The sequence below is a fragment of the Hakea prostrata genome, unplaced genomic scaffold (genome assembly GCF_041222555.1).
Source record: "Hakea prostrata isolate BN-2017 unplaced genomic scaffold, UWA_Hpros_2 contig_77, whole genome shotgun sequence".
Lineage (NCBI taxonomy): Eukaryota > Viridiplantae > Streptophyta > Magnoliopsida > Proteales > Proteaceae > Hakea > Hakea prostrata.
The window spans coordinates 205708-222909 of NW_028291196.1; the positions used below are offsets into that span (position 1 = coordinate 205708).

At 37.9% G+C, this 17202-nt stretch overlaps 1 protein-coding gene across 1 annotated transcript; it reads left to right on the forward strand.

The window, feature by feature from the left end:
• Positions 1-1147: 1147 nt before the first annotated feature.
• Positions 1148-15421, forward strand: LOC148998979 (uncharacterized). The gene is made up of 6 exons (XM_089141565.1): positions 1148-1428; positions 4831-4958; positions 5245-5316; positions 5394-5507; positions 14906-14974; positions 15072-15421. The coding sequence occupies exons 1-6, from the start codon at positions 1263-1265 to the stop codon at positions 15273-15275; spliced, it is 753 nt and encodes a 250-aa protein (XP_088997691.1). The 5' UTR covers positions 1148-1262; the 3' UTR covers positions 15276-15421.
• The last annotated feature ends 1781 nt before the right edge of the window (positions 15422-17202 follow it).

Below are 17202 nucleotides of genomic sequence, written 5' to 3' on the forward strand. Positions count from 1 at the left end.
TTTCTTACAATTACGAGGTTCATTCAAATATGAAATTCAATCTTGAAAATACAGCATCCCACTTATTTTAACTTTTCAAGGATTCGATACATATGGAAGTAGAAAAATCTTTACATGAACAAGTGCTATTAGAGAACCATAGCCGATCTGAATTTGCAAATTATTATAGAATTTTCATCGGTAGAATGAAAATGACTAGGGAAGAAGGTCCCACAAGTAATGAATGACCATCACTTGGTTTGTGAATTTGAAGAAGTAGAAAATATAGAACTTAAGATATTTACAATATCTTCAAGTGTTTTAAGAAGATAAATATAGAAACATTTTCATTTGGTTTGTTAATTTGAAGTGGAAGAAAATATAAAACTTAAGATATTTGCAATATCTTTAAGTGTTTAAGAAAAGAAATATGGAAACATTCTTGGAGTCATCATTGAAGAAATCTTTGGTGTACATACTTTATGTTTATGATCTAAGAGTGCTGTTGAAAAGGAGGTATGCATTTTTAACCTAAGAATAGCTATCAACATGGTCATCATTTTTCTAGAAACCAACGAACTAATAAAATGTAAACCTAAATTTTATGACAATAAATTTAAAAGAAGAAAATATGACATTCTAAATTAGAAATGACCCTCTAGCTTCTTTGAAGCAAATGAAGGAGATAATGAAAGAGTTAAGGTTGATGACATCGATATAGCCTGTCTCCAATAGAGTGAAAATTGTAGTTCAATGATTAATTAGTGCCCTCATACCCACAAATAGAGCATGGTCCCTTAATAATATGAGCAATCATAGTAATTATTAATATTTCTTATGCAAAAAATTAATAATAATAAATTTTCTAGTTGGTTGTTGGTGGCTTAACTACTTTACTAGGAAGAACATTGAAGACCTCAAAAATTTCCCTGAAAACTATTTCAGGTTCTTTTTTTTGGTAAGGAAACGAGTTCAGGTTCAAAGCGGTGGCCTTATCGTGCTAATTACAAGTGACAGCCGGCCGTAACACGTGCCAGCTGGGTTTTTCACTAGAACGAGATTTACGAAACTAACCGTTCTCGCTCTACCTACACGTGTCGGTGAACAACCTCATTGGAGCTATCGGTTGGTTCTGACTCGGGAAGTCTTTTAAAATTAAGTCTCTCTCTTGTGTTCTCTTCTTAACCTCTCGGCCTCTATTTTGCAATCTCCGTCGGATTTCTACGACCTCTGTGAAGTAGAACTGAAATCAAAATCCCTTGAAGGAGCTCTGTTGGGCCGTAATGGCGCCTTCGAAGTTCCTAGTTTTCTCGATGTTGTTGTTGTTCTTCGTTTTCGCCAAAGCTACTGCGGATGCCGAAATTCATGATGAAAATATTGCGCCGGAAGTTATCGATTCGTCTCTCAAGATCGAATTGGGGGAGCTCAAAGCCAAGATCTCTGTTCTTGGTTAGTTCGTGCACTTTTTATTTTTTAACATTTCTCATGAATTTCAGTTTATATATTGTTTACTTCCATTCTTGATGTTCACCGTTTTATATTTTCTCTTCCTGAACCTGAGATAGCTTGTCTTGTTTTGAATATTTCGATTTGATGATTTTTTGATTTTCTTTTCGGGTATTTAAGTTTTAGGTCTGATTGAACTTGGACGTTTCTGGGCTAAAGAAACTTACGCTTTTATTTATGGCTTCATTTTGGCGTTGGCCCCCTTTTCTGTACAGGAAGAATCAGTGTTTCGCCTTTCTTCTTTGGAATGATTAAGATCTTTATTTTGGGGAAAAAAGTGCCGCCCGATTGTTTTCTTGCTTTTCATTTATGTTTCCGCCTTCTCCTTTTATTGTATACTATTCTTGGGCATATTCCAATCTAGAATTTTTGCTTTTTGTCTGCACGCCGAGCTGCTTATAGAAACCGAATTAAGCTCCTTTATTAAAGAAGCGATATTTTGATTTGGTTTGAGTTCATATTGTGTATGTGTATGAGAATTAACAAACAAAGAAATTAAAAAGAAGGAGCTGTGACTGTTGGACGACGTTGAATAGGATTGGGTTATCTGCTATAGCCGTTTTGACGTGTTTTCATGGATGCGAAGCTGCGTTTAGATAGGATAAAAAGTTGTTTTTTTGTCTTTATTTTCATTTCCATCCCCTTGCATTCGCTTTGTTTTCTTGACTGAAAATAAGTAGTTAACCACTATCTTAGAAATCAGAAATTCGTAATTTATATTTGTACATGGAAATTGTGATCGTCAAATTGTGATCGTCATCTATTTATTGGGCTTGTGTTGGGTATAAATTACATGTATTGAATGGGCCGATGCACTGTTGGAGAGCGTGACCCCCTGCATGTGCATTGGTCCAGCGAGATATTGCATGCTGGCATCGTGGAATGAGATTTATGCCTTTTGGCATGGTGGTCATGTCGCTCCCCTGCATTATCTAGTGGTGGATGGTACATCACCCTCCCACCTTCCCCCTGCCCAAAAAAAAAACTGAATTTTTTTTTTCTCTCTATTGGTATTTATAGTTTTCAGTCTATCATGTTGGTTCTATTTAAGTTTTGAATGTGGTTGAGTTTGAAATATTAGGGTTGCAGAAAAGAAAGACTTTCTTGGACTTATTCTGTTGTATTTAGGCAATGCCAACCTTTTTTTCCCTCAAGACAAGAGACAAAGGTGATCTGAAACCGGCATAAGGCTACATTTGGCGTCAAGTGAAATCAAAGGGAAGGGACATGAGCGTTTTCAGACCTGAAATAGAAATTTCTGTGATCATTATCATGGGGGATCGATCATGTCACTAACTTAATGTTATTCCACATTCAGTTGTTAAATATTTAGATCTCTTTCATCCAATTCATTACAAAATATGGTAAGAAACTTGAGTATCTATACAATCACATGTGTAATGATTACAAAATTTTCTCTCTTAGGTTTAAAAATTATATACTTCACTTTCCTTTTAATTCCCCTTGCTACTTCTAGGTTCTTTCAGGAAAAGTGGAGTTAATTGTGTACCCAAGGGCATACCTAGCATATGAGGCTTTTTCGTTGTTGCAAGGTTATGTAAACCAAGAAGGGGGAAGTTTGTTTTCATTGTTGTAGTTGAGTAGCAGGGATCTGTAGGGTTTTTATGGCTTGCGGCAATGGAAGATTAGGGTTTTAGGGCTTGTGGCAAAGGGAGAATGGGTTTGAAGCTTGTGGCTAGGGTTCGATAGGTCTAGGACTGATTGGAATGAAGGCAAGTTGCTGTTCTAGGAGTCTTAATTAAATATTGCTTTCCTTTCTTTCTTTCTTTCCTTTCAATCTTGTTTTCTATTTAGGGTTTGGAATTTGTGCTAGGGGGAGAGGCCAGTTCTAGGGTTTGAAGGGGCAGGAGAGGGCTGAGGGTGCAACTGAAGGTTGTTGGGGGTAGTCTGGGAATATTCTTGCTGTAATTTAGGGTTTAGAATGAATGGACTATGAGTCTAAGGGTTTTCTGGTTTAGAACCTTCCAGAATTCTGCCGCAGGTAACGGGGAGAGAGGGGAGAGCTGTAGGGGGTCTTGGGGTTGGGATTTGGTGTTGGGGATGGGTACTTGCTGATCTTGAAGAAGAAGGGGGTCTGCAAGCTGCTGCTGCTGCTGCTGCTGCTTGTGATGAAGAACCAATCAAGAATTCAGGAGAAGAGAACTGGCCTTTATGCGGCAGGGTTCCCCTTAATTGAACCCCACTTGGTACTTCCTTGGTTAGAAATCCTTGGCAATATTGTTGATAAAAAATTGATTTGTTACAGCAGTACTAGAGAGTTCTACTTCTAGAAAGATATACGACTCAAAACTCCTAATCTTTACTTACAATCTGTAATAAAGAGTCCTCTAGGACTCTTTTAATTAGAAAGAATCCAACTAGATAATAAATAATTAATTAAATTTAAGAGGAAAAGACCAAACTACCCCTAAGGGTTGCTGAAGGGTCTAGTGACAGCTATGGCTACTTGTGGCTCTTTTTTTATTCTCTTGGGGGGGGGCGTGTTTGGAGTTTACATCATAGGGTCTTGGGAGGGTTATATCATATCCCTACCCTGCTTTCTCTGGAAGCTTAGTTAGGATTAGAAGAAGCAAAAGATGTAGTGCCGCCCCCCCTTCTTTTGTTTTTTCCTAAAAGGAGCTCTGAGGCAAGTTTATCAATTGGGCCATGACTGTTAGATTTGGTTTGCAGGAGATGATTGGGTTATCCATATCTAGTCTTAGGCCTGTTGCATTCTTCACAAACTTTACTCATGGATGTAAAACTGTCTTTTAAAGAGCAAAAAAAGATTCTTTACTTTGTTCACCCAATGCATGGAGATGCCATATACTTTATTTTCCTTTGAGAACCCAGCGTTGGAGGCCTGCTCTTTGGTACAAAAAACTGAATTAGACCACAATCTTGCTGAGTGGTGCACCTTTTTTTTTTTTGTTTTGTATGTGTGTGTGTGTGTTGAAATTAAAGCCAGAGTTGGGTGGGAGCATCCAGTAAAATTCCAAGAGCTTGCTGAGATATTATTTAGATTTCTCAGATATTATTGAGATAGGACTCGTAAGGGGAGTCTCGGCCCCTCTCCCCCCCCCCCCCAAAAAAAAAAAAAAAAAAAGGGGGAAAAAAAAGATATAAGATCTTGGCAAGTTCTCATACTACAATGGTAAGTATTGGACTCTATTTGGAAGAAGATACGCGTGGAGTTTTTTCTTTTATCATTTATTATTATTATTTTTTTAATATATTTTAGTTAGGTACAGTTCTCAGTCTGCCATGTTGGTGCTTTCTGCTCTTCCATTCACTGATAATGATCTAATCATAACGATGGTCACTTTTATTCTGTCTTACTTGAAGAATCTAGCCTTGAAGAGAAAGCCCGAGAGTTGAAGGGCAAGGATGAGAGCATTGCTCGGATGGAGAAGACCATCCAAGAGAAGGCAGATGGCATTCTGTCATTACAAAATGAGATAGACTTGCTCCAGGTAGTGTTTCACTCATGGCCTGAGATAAACTTGACAGATTTTTTTTCATTCTGGGGTAGGGTGTAATACTGGTGATTCAATTTCAATTTTAGCAGTTATGATTTCCCATTTGGGTAATGACTATTTAGTTTATGCATACAATGTTTGGATGATGAATCTATATGCTCTCCTGTGCATGAGAAGGGATATTCTTTTAGTGGCTTGATTCTAAGGTCTTGACAGACAGTTGGATTTACATTTTTTTTATGGTTTCATTTTAGAAATGCTTTTTTTTTTCTTATGTCAGAAAAAAGGTAATGTAGATGTCGAGGAGAAGATGGGTAAAGCACATGCACGGGCTGGCGAACTTGAGAAGCAGGTCAGTTATGGAAGAACGAATGCAATGACAACTTCCATTAAGTTAATTGTTTACCTTGATTGTATTCTTCAACACAGGTTGAGAAGCTTAAAAGAGATCTCGAAGCACAGAAAAAGAATAGAGATACTCTGGATTTGCGAGCAGGTGAAGCTGAAAAGAAAATTGATGTACTGGTTATGAAAATGGAAAATGTAAGTAGTTTGAATTGTTTGATTGCCGATAGAGGCTGTAATATTTGGGCCTGCAGATTCTTGTACCATTTATTCTATTTGAGTGCCTGCTGCTACCGAAATCTAACACATCCTTTTTGACTATATGTTCAATCTCAGTTTTAAGGAGGACTATACCATGATTTGTTGTATAGCGAACTTTGAACTTTGTTTTCATCTTTTATTCCTTTCATTTTCCCCCTTCTAATTTGGTTGTTTTTGTGATGATCTATACATTGTTCTAAATTTTGTAACCCTTCGTTAACAACCAGGTTATTGAAATGACGTTCAAGGTTCTAAAAAAGAATCTAGAGGGGAAAAAACACTGATGATGGTCGTGTATTGATGTATGACCAAGAGGCACGGTATATTCTACAAAATATGGTTATGGTAATTAAATTAGACTAGTCAGTGTCTTAACACTTAGATTTCAGAAATTGACGATAAATTCCAAATGATAGATCTAAATATCTGAAGCTGGATAATCCACATATAGTGTGAGATGAATTTGAAGATTAAAAGGGAAGAGAGTGATGTAGATTGGGCCACTTGAACCAATGAGAACCTAGGTAATAAAATGCTAGTTTGGGTATCAAATCATTGGGGAAGAGAAGATGTTTTCCCAAGGGATAAGGGACAGATTAGGTTGATTTAGTATAACAATAAAATAGGTCGCTTGATGAGCGTGTAGGTGAGGTACAGCCGGGGGGGATCTGCTGAAAGTTTTAGCCAGTTGGGTGTGGATAAAACTGTAGATAATGGGCAATCCTAGTGTCAAGGGAGTGGGATACTGAAATTATGGCTTAGGTAAGGGAGTCAATTTATTATTTCAGATGTTCACTAAGCTAACATCAGTAGATTGTCTAGGTTATGATGCTCTGGACCAACTTAAACCCAGCTGGATTTCCAGACAAGTGAATTGAGTCTGGTTTTGTGTCATGGGTCTAGTAGAATTTGTGGAATTTATATTATTTTGGGAAAATAATGTCTTTTACTTTATTTTACAATAGGTTTGTAGGATATTTGGTTTCTAAAGATTTTAGTGATGCAGAAACATATACTTGGATCAACCCAAACCCAACTGGGTTCCTATACTAGTATGAACCAAGCCCAGTTTGAGTCATCTGCCTAGTAGAATTTTACGGAATCTAATATTTGGGGGAATAATGCATTTGTTTTTATTTTAGAATTAGGTGCACGATTTGTTTCCTTATTCTTTTTTTTTTTAATTAATTAATTAATTTATTTCCTTGTTTCAGAGAGTCCTAGTTAGAGATTTGGAGTATTTTAATTTTCCATGTGTGATATAATCTCCAACCGCTATAGATTGGAAAATATGATTAGAGTTCATGTTTTTGAGCGCCACGGGGCTGGTTGTGCTTGTGAGCACTCTTTTTCCCCTTCATCCCCCCAGTCTACCTTTTTCTACTTTGCAATTTCTTTCCCCTTCTTCCTATCCCTTCTTTTCTCAATAGTAAGCCCACCATAGCAGATCTCTTCTTTGGTCTGCATTAATTGGTATGACTTATGAGAACCTAAGATACCCACCTCAACGACCTTCTTTCTCCTTGATTCATTCTCCTCCTTTACTGGTTCTGTCCTGAGACCCAGCAGTTTGACCCGGGGGTGGGGGGTGGGGAAGAAGAGGGAAACTCTCACTACTATTTCCAGCAGCAACAGCAAATTCTATGATATGATGTCAAGCATGATGTAATCTGAAAGAGTTTGCTCCTTCACTGGTTCTGTCCTGAGACCCAGCAGTTTGATCCGGGTTGTGGGGGGTGGGGAAGAAGAGGGAAACTCTCACTACTTACTACTATTTCCAGCAGCAACAGCAAATTCTATGATATGATGTCAAGCATGATGTAATCTGAAAGAGAATCGGATATGCAGGAAAGTTTGGAAATTGAATGGGACGGTCAAATAATGTACATCGTCTGATTGAAGAATTAATTAATGGTTTGATTTCAATTGTGAAGTTCCATGACCAGAATGAAGTTGAGATTGAAGAATTAATCAATGGTTTGATTTCAATTGTGAAGTTCCATGATCTGATTCCCGTTGAAGAGATGCTGTTTATCAATGATCGTCAGCAGTTGACCATGCGGTATGTTGGATCATTTCCCCATCAAAGTCGTTATTTGTGGATGCCGATTGCATGGTGCTGATTCTCTTATTTTACAAAACTTTTGCTTGAGTTCTTCTCCACATCGGGAGGGTTGATGTAGAAATACACCCTTGGACCAAACCGAAACCAACCCAGTTCCTAGACCAAGATGGACTGGGTCCAGTTTGAGTCATGGGTCTACTAGAGTTTTAGGAAATATGTTCTTTTGGAAAATAATGTTGTTGCCTTATCTTATTTAGAATGTAGTTGCGTAGGGTGTTAGATTCCTAAGTCCTTTTAGTTCCTTTGTTTGGAGAGAGTCCTAGTTGGAGAGTTAGTCTTTAATTTTATATATGAGAGATGCGATTCCCTCTTGTTAGACAGACTGGAAAATATGATTCAAGTAAATGTCTGTGAGGCCTTGTGTGGCTGGTGTCTGTGAGCACTCTTTTTAACCCCTCTTCCAGAAAAAGGGGAGGGGAGGGGGGGGGGGGGGAAGGGGGAAAAAAAACTCTTCCTATAATGTGATTTCTTCCCCTTTCTTCCTATTCCACTACTTTCCTCACTGTTAAGCCCGCCATAGCAGACCCCTTCTCAGGTCTGCGTTATTTAGCCTTATTGAATTAGAGTCCTAGTTAGGGAGTTGGTCTTAGTTTATGATTCCTTTGGTTTCTTTTACAGATGATGTAACTCCTACTGTAGCCTTGAATTCGGAACCGACGAAGGACGAAAACCTAATATCTGATTCACAAAAATTAACCACCAGTGTCAAAATGTGAACCTTGCTGTTTTGATTGTTGTGAAGGCCGTGCAAGTCCAGCGTACTGTTATGGCGATGTAGTTCGAGATATGAAGAAAAAGCCCAATACACTTTTCATGGATATTGTTCACAAGAACATTGAACAATTTACTATGAACTTTGGAAGGGTGCTAGGTCTGTGCCATGTGGAAGAGAGGGAACCAACTGCTGGTTGGTGGGATAAAAAAAGGGTCAAGGAGTGAGGGAAGGATATCGAATGTTTTGTGAGTGTTTTGGCAGCCTTTGGCTGAGGCAACATTTGGTGTGGGGGTGATCAGCACCATTGTAACCAATTTTATGTGTCATTGAGTTGTTCTTGCTTATTAGTAATTAAATCTTCTTAGTTTTCCTATTCGATTCGTGGGTTCTTTTCAATTGGTATTAGACTGTGTTTTGATCTGAGGGATGGAAGATGGAGACCAGATTGTCCATTTTTCCAGCAAAGGGGATGCATAGGGATGTCTTATTGAGGTTGCACTCTTTTGTTGGGAACGCTAGATCGAGTATGAGAATCTGTTGGGAATGGTGCTCCAGCACCTGGAGGGAGATGCTTCGAATTGGGTATATTGGAGATAGTAGTCGGAATTCAACTGGTCAAGTTTCAAAGAAGCTACGGCATTCGGCTTTGGTGAGTGCAAGAAGATTGGCAGGGCTACTAAACTCGCGAAACCAGAAGAGATTAATGTGCAAGTATCTCTAAAAACGCTTGCGGTTGGATCTTTGAAGTCTAATGAGAAGCTTGAAGTTGTAGAATCTTCCTCTAGTTAATGTGTCACAGTGGATGGTATTAGGTTTCCTCATAGTGTTCTAGACCCACAATACTGTTGTAGCGAAGTTTTCATTGGGTTCTTTTTGGTGGAAGAAGAAAAGGGTGTCAAGGACAGAGAGATGGGGAACCCTGGTTGGCTTTGTGATGGTCGACTGGGGGATGAGAGCTCCGGTGAAGCCCCTTTGGATGAGTGCGGTAGTGAGGGCAAGGAGTCGATAAACCCACGAGTTAGGGGACTCAGCTACTGCACGGTGGCGGCAAAAGGAAGGGAAACACTTAGGATTGGGATCACAAGAGAAGACAATGAGAAGATAGGGGTTGGACTGGTGGCTTAGGTGGTTCAATTAGATCCTTGACCCCTAGCTGGTTAGTGAATTTGGTTGAACAGAATAGAACAAAGAAATGGGCCTTAACTACAACATGGGCATGGGAAATGCCATATTAGAATCATTTTAGAGAATCACATAAATGGGCTTTAAGGAAGACTGTAAGGCCCATATCGCATGGTGGGCTAGGAGATACATGTGGGGGCCTAGGAGGCTTAGGGGTTGTCATTAGGAAAAATTAACCAGGGGCATTATGGGAGAATCCCAAATTCCCATTCTTCTTCCTTCAACTCGATTACCAAGGTGTCACCCCAAGCTGTGTAGGAAGATGAGTTGGAGATGGCTCGACTGCCGGTGGCGTACTAGACCTAGTGCCCTCAATTGAACTTTCGACTTATGAAATCAACTTCAGTGGGGGAAGGGATTGGTGATCGTCATTGGCTTGGGGCATGGAATTGAATTTGGATCTTGTCCTTTAGCCATTCAAATAGGTTATAGATTTTGGCTCGTCAACTTGGCATCATGGTTTGAGATCTTGCAAGATGCCTAGGTTTTGCGAGATACCTCGCTTTTTTAAGAAGGTGAGACTAGATGAAGGGCAAGTCAAGATAAAGGGCGAGATTCCCACATCTCACTTGAGATCTCGGTGGATCTTTCTTTTTTGTTTTTTGGATAGGAACTTCCTATATATGGGATGGGAAGTATATTAGTGCCATCGGATGGGTGCTAACCCAAGACCTCCTCGTGGGAGGTTGGGCTTTTATCTTGCCACATCTTGCCAGATTTCACAATGTCACTGGAACTCTCAATTTTTTCTAGATTTTTTTGTGGATTTCAGCTAGATTTTCACTTATAACTTCTCTTAGCACATCTACAATGGACATTCATAACATGACAAATATTGATTTAAAGTCTACAATGGCAATTTTTGTAATTTTGGTTAAATTTCCAAATTTGTTTCAAGAAACAATTTTTATCAAATACCTACGTTTATTTTTTCTATTTTCCTAAGCAAGTTTTATCAAACCCCTAAAAAAGTGTGTATGCATCTAGAAATACTCATTTGTTGGTGTTTCTCGAAGCAAAAACACTTGGTGGATTATCAAACGGGTTCTGAGCTTCTGACTTTCTTTCACCTTGATGAGAAGGTGAATTTTGAGGGGCCGGTAGTGTTAGGGCCCTAGGATTGTGCTACACAGAAGAGAGTGAACCAACTGCGGGTTGGTGGGTTATAAATAAGGGGGGGAAGGAGTGAGGGAAGGATATCAAATGTTTTGTGAGTGGTTTTGCACAGCCTTTGGCTGAGGGCAACATTTACTGTGGGTGGCATCATTGTAAGGGGTTTATCTGTCATCAAGTTTATTCTTGTTTGTTAGTAATTAAATATTATTAGTTTTTGTATTTGATTCATGGGTTCATACCAAAGGCTCAAGAACATGCAGGTTTCTACCATGTAGAAACCAAGATACTATCAAAACTGGTCGCAACTAGGGATTTTCCCCCCCAACTGTCTTGAGATGGTGTTTTTGAGGCCTAAATATTGTTTTTGTGATCTGGTTTTTTCTCAGTTCTTTTTGGCCTTCTACACAGACTACATGAGTTAATTTGATGAATATCAGTAATCAAATTGGGCTTTTTTCTTAGGAATAGTCTAGGATTGGATCATATGTGTATTTGGCCTTCGATTCCATTGGCTTACTTTGTAAGTGGCCAATTTGATGGGCTTAGAAATGTGTGTATAAAGAGGAATGAGATTTATTTTAGGGAAAATTTCCCAAATGTGCCATTTTTGAAAAAGATTTACCTATTAAGATAAAAAAAAGTTTTACTAAAATGGATTTTATTTTTGAAAAGAATTACCAAATCTCTAATTTAGTGCTAATTTTTTCTACCCAACAAATATTTTACCCTAAATTACCCAAAATACCTTTCTAAGAAACTAAAGAAAAACAATTTACTCCTAAGATAAAGTTTTTTACTGCCATAAGATACTCCTAAATTTTTTTTTTAATAATTTACTTCTAAAATTATTTAATACTTTGAGTAAAATCCTCTATCTTAGGAGGAACTTGTGAAAAGAATTACTTTTAGGAGTAAGTTACTAATAAAAAAAATTTAAATATGGGATTTTATAACTAACTTTTAGGAATAAATTAGGAAAAAGAAGTTCTCTAAAAATAAAAAACATATATGTGTTAAAAAGGACTTTATTAGAGGGGTAATTTGTGTAGTTTAGAGTAAAATATTGGTTGGGTGGGAAAATTTAGTTCTAAATTGGAGATTTGTTAATTCTTTTTCAAAAATAAAATCCATTTGAGTAAAACTTTTTTAAAAACATCTTATTAGGTAAATCTTTTTTAAATTCAATAGATCTGGGAAATTTTCCCATTGTTTAATTAGGTTACTTAGATTCCTATTTTAAGTTTATTTCCTTTGTAATTTTACCTTCCTAGTCAGTTTAATTTTTCTAAATGGGTAGGGATTGAGTTGGGTATTTCCTTTTTAGTATAAGAACCTCAGAGTCAGTTTCTGTTTCCAGTCCTATTTGAGTTTGAAACTGCATCAGCAATGTGGCTATAAATGTAACTGCTCAGTTGAGCCATGAATTGATCAATTGAAATTTGAATTATTTTTATTGCTACCACAATGGCGTACATGGTTGTGTCACCATCATCCTCCCCTCTTGTGTGATTCTTCTCTTCATTTCTTTCCCAAGAGTTTCTTCCATCAATCTGTTGTTCAAGAAGATTCTCAACAAGAATAAGTTGATTTATCCCCAACCCCTGTACTTTTTCTAATCTTTATTAATTTCCCAAACCCTTTCCCCTTTTTCTGTTTTCTTCTTTGCCAAGAGTTTGTTTTATTGTTCAAGCTGTTGTCGGAGAAGAGCCTCAGCAACAAGTTAATTATCTCCAAACATCTTCTTTTTCTAATCTTCTAATTTACCAAACCCTACTTCCTCCCTCTATGTTTTATTTTTCATTTTAACTCATGTTGTATACTGCTCTACTACCCCAAAATCCTAAAACCTTAAAACGTTAACTTTTCAATTGAGACCCTCGAAGACTGGGCCATAGTTGGTCCTAGTCTATCTAGGGCTACATCATCTTTCTTTGATGAACTGCTCAAAAATGGTCCCTGTGCTTAGCGACTCATGTTTACCTATTGTACACTGAATTCTTGAATACTTGGTTACAAACTTACAATGTCTAGTAGCCATTTTAAAATGTTAAGTTCACATATAATTAGAGTACAAGAACACTAAATTAGTTATGTAAACCAATGTTCAATTCTGTTGGGAGTTTCTTGGTGGGTCCATTCCAGGAGGTGTGTACAATGGGATAGTTCAGAGCCTCTCCTTTGAATCTGCCATGTACATATCCCTTGACATATTTTGGGCCCAACTGTTATAGTAGCCCATAATTCCCTTCTATAAGCCCCATTTTTAACTTGGTTAAGACTATAGGAACATGAAGGTGGTACCCCTGTCAGGGATGGATCCGCAAAAGATAATGTCAAGAAAGGATGACCCAGTATCTGTTCCAAACCCATATCCATATGTAGTAGCAAATATATCATGATCACTCCCATATTGCGTATCATTGATGCCCTCCGAGGCAGTTTCACCATCAAAGATATAGTCCATCCCCTGCATATGATACTAATCCAGTCATTTCTAAGCCTTTATCATGAGTGGGGGTTTCTATTGCAAAGTTAATGTGTTGTACTGATGTCCATATCTTCTAGGCTTCTCTAAACTCCTAGCCTCTAGAGTGCCAAACAACCTAGACATCTCCATCACATACCAAATGGCTAGTATCTCCATCTCCATTCTTGTGATGGTGTTGATTTTAGAAACATGCACCGTAATGCTCATCTTGTATTATAAGCTGTTAATTGATTTTGTGCCTGCCCTAACGCTAAGGGGGAACTGCATGTCCTACCAGTCGGATAGAAGCCTACCCACCTTCCAGCCTAGCTTGTTCATGTCGAGGCCGATAGGAGAAACACTCTTTGAAGTTAACAGAAGCAGTTCCTTTTATAAGCTTGAAAAGAGGCGCTGTAAATCAATTCAAATAGATAGGGGAGTTCTGGAAGAACCAGCCACAAGCCGATGACTGAACTGAGGTATGAACTGGCATTGGACTCATTTATATCTCAAAAAATTGATTAAGTTTAAATAGATTCCAGAATGATAAATCTAAACTTCAGAACTGAAAAATTAACCAGTAATGTGAGATCAACGTGAAGACCATAAAGGAAGAGACATAAAACAGAAATCATGGGAAGAACAAGAAGGATTAAAAGATAGAACCTGATCTGTTGTAGAGTTCAGAAATGGAAGAAAAGAAGAAAGCAAGTCGGAAGAAGAGACTTAAACCATGCTTCCAAAAAAAAATTCCTGTTTTTTTTTTTGAAATAAGAAAATTGTGTTAATGCTAAATTCAATTCTATTTAATAGAATTTAGTGGTAGTGGGTAGAAATCCTAAACTTACTGATAATACATAAGTTCCTTATCACCCCACTTTTTCTGTTTGTTGGTTTTTTTTTTTCCTTTTAAATTTTTTTTGAATTTTAATTTGTAGTTGGAGAAAGGAGTGTCAAACTTATGACCTCCTCTTTGTGAGATGTTTGTATTTGCCAACTGAGAAACCCCTTGGATTTCGTTCCTACATTCTTAATAACTCAATTATTAACTTATGAGTATGCTGTGCAAACTAGTATCATCATTTACCTCAAAGCAATTATTACTTAGACAAGAGAACACCTTTTTTTTCAACCATGTCTCCAGAGCGCTACGTGGGTCCCCCCCCCCCCCCCCCCCCCCCAAAAAAAAAAAAAAAAAAAAAAACCCTGCAATATCATTTCAATTTGTATAAAATTCAGTCTTGGGTAACTCAATTCTATTTTAGAAAATTTAGTTTAGGGGAGGTATAAATATGTATGACCTAGATCTCCTAGACAAACTGATAATATGTTCCACCTTAATTAGGTGGGTTTGAAATAGAACTCTATATTAAGTTTACAATTCTTTGAAATTAACTCAAGCATTTATCACTTAGAAGGTAAGACACCTTTGTGTACGTTTTTGTGAGCAAGCCGCACTCTCACCTTATGAGCTTATAAATTAGCCTGGTTATGATAAAACCTCAGAAATAGATGGCCCAACCTATGATGTAACTATCTAAGGCTTGAATTCAGTTCATCGGATAGCCCTATCTACCAGTTTCCTGGTTGGCTTCCCTAGCTTGTACATCGCCGTATATACAGAGTGATGCTTTAATGCAGAATGATTACATTCATAATTTTTATTGATAAGTTTGAATGATGTAGTCTGTGGATGTGAGGATAATCTTCGATTGATTGACTTTCTGCAGCTCCACAAGATCAACGACGAGCAGAAAGACAGAATTCGAAAAACTGAACGTGCTCTGCAAGTTGCTGAGGTGTTTAACAAACAATTTATTGGCTTTTAGCTTCTCGTCTCTTAATATGGTAGTTGGTGGCGTTAATGCTGTAAATTTAACGTTGTCATATCTTCAGGAAGAGATAATGAAGGTAAAATCTGAGGCTAATTTGAAGATCAAAGAGTTGATGGAGGTAAGCCCAAATTGCATCGTTGTCTTTGCATTTCCTTTTCTGTTTCTTTGTGGGCTTTGTAGTATCCTTGCCTTTATAAAGATGGCTTTGGTCTTGATCCATTTCAATTATATAAGTGCAGTAGCATTGAAGATTCCTACCTTGTAAATCTTTGCAGTTTGCTACTTCTGACTTCTGATATGAATGAAATGTAAAATGTGATTGTGGCGTGTATAGATAAAAGTTTGATTTGTAATTGTGGGTCCTAAGATGATCATATCACATTTAGTAGTGTAATTATTATTGTCACAAGAATTCTTATTAATAATGCTGTTGGAGTTTCCTGTACTTTCTATATTAAGCTCTGGAAGGGGCAAGCGGAAACTATGGTCACCTGTATTGTTGGCTAGAAGTCTTGTAGCAGGCAAAAAGGGTATTTCTGGATTTCTGTACTAGAGCAATTTTTTAGATTGTTTGAAGAAGGGCTGTCCACTGACTATTTGCTCTTGTGCTGCAATGATGGAGAAAATGTTGTCTCAAAACTTTGTTCTGTTGCATATAAAAACTCCACAAGCTGAGACTGTTTGGAACAGAAGGTGCAGGGTTTAAAGATCTGAATCCAATTTCGGGTTGGTGTCTCATGTATTGGGCTTCATGTGCTGGTCTGATCCCTATCCTTGCTGATGCAGGCCCTTGATTGGGTGTCCAGGCAGGGTAGCGACACAAGGATTCTCTTAGAGACAGAACCAGATCTCATTATTTTTGAACTGCATTGTATGCCTTATTTTGTGGGGTTAGGGGGTTTATTTAAGGTGCGGGCTTAAGAATAAAGACTAATATGGATAGGAGGGCTGATTTGAATTTCAGCCTTAATGGAAGACTTCTAAAAAATATGGGTCAGTGGAGGGGAATCTAGGAGGCTTAGGTTGATGGCCTCCCAGGGTTCAAATGGAGCTTAGGTTTGGATTTAATGATAGTTTATGCTAGAAGTTTCCTCCGAAAATCAACAAATTCTAATGGTGGGAAGTTGGGTTTCTAATAGGCCAGCACTTGGGAATGTGAAGTGCATGTTTAATGATGGATTTGGTTTCAAATCTAAAAGAAAAACAAAAATAGACAGAGAAAGGTTAAGTCCCTAACTTGGGGACTGTCACCTGCCTGGGAACTCCCCAGGTGACAAACTGTCCAGCAGTCTTTGAGGGTCCGAGGACAGTGTGTTTTAAAGGAGTCCAACTCCCACTGTCATGACTCTCCTGGTGAGGACCATATGTTGCCAGGTGTAACAGGTCATATTTCAAGTAGTTTTACTTGTTTTTGATACGTATTTATTCTTACGTTAGGGGCAGAATCCTCTAGGGGGTTGCTACTGAAATAAAAAGGAAAAGGTCTCTTGCATGAAAGCAAGGTGTTGGAAGTCAAAGAAGGGTCTCTTGTTAGGAGTTTTATTATTTTTAGTTCCACATTGGGTATTCTTGTATTCTTCATTTCATTTTATTATTATAATAAAGGCCTACAGTGTCATAATGACACAAGTTAGGATTTATTCACCATTCCAACATGGTATCAACCCACTTCAACTCAAGACTGATTGTGGGTGTTTAGAAGGCCTATGAGGCTGCTTTCTAATAGTAAATCAGCTGTTAGTATATGCATATAACCCAGATTCAGCATGAACAGGACAAACGTAGTAGGAGATTGACGGGCTTTTTATCCAGGAAAGGTCGTAGTTTGGGCTGATTCAGATTTCATTTGTTTGGTATGATATTCAATGAGTTGACATCTTCACCACATTTGAGCGTTCTAAGTCATTCAAAAATAGCGTTGTTGACATGGGGCTTTCATTGATAGATATCTGTGCACCAACTTGAGGGGATTTTGTAAGTCGTATGCATGATGGTTTTCTTGTTTACGAGTTTTATCATTTTTCGTCCTACACCTGTGTATTCTTGAATTTTGACTCATCTTTGTATTATGAATCGAGTGCGTCCCAGTCACAATGACACAGGTTATTACGCTTATTCACCATTCCAACACAAGGAGAGTCCCAAACCATGCCTTTTAACTAATTCCTCTATAATCATAACTACAGCCTACC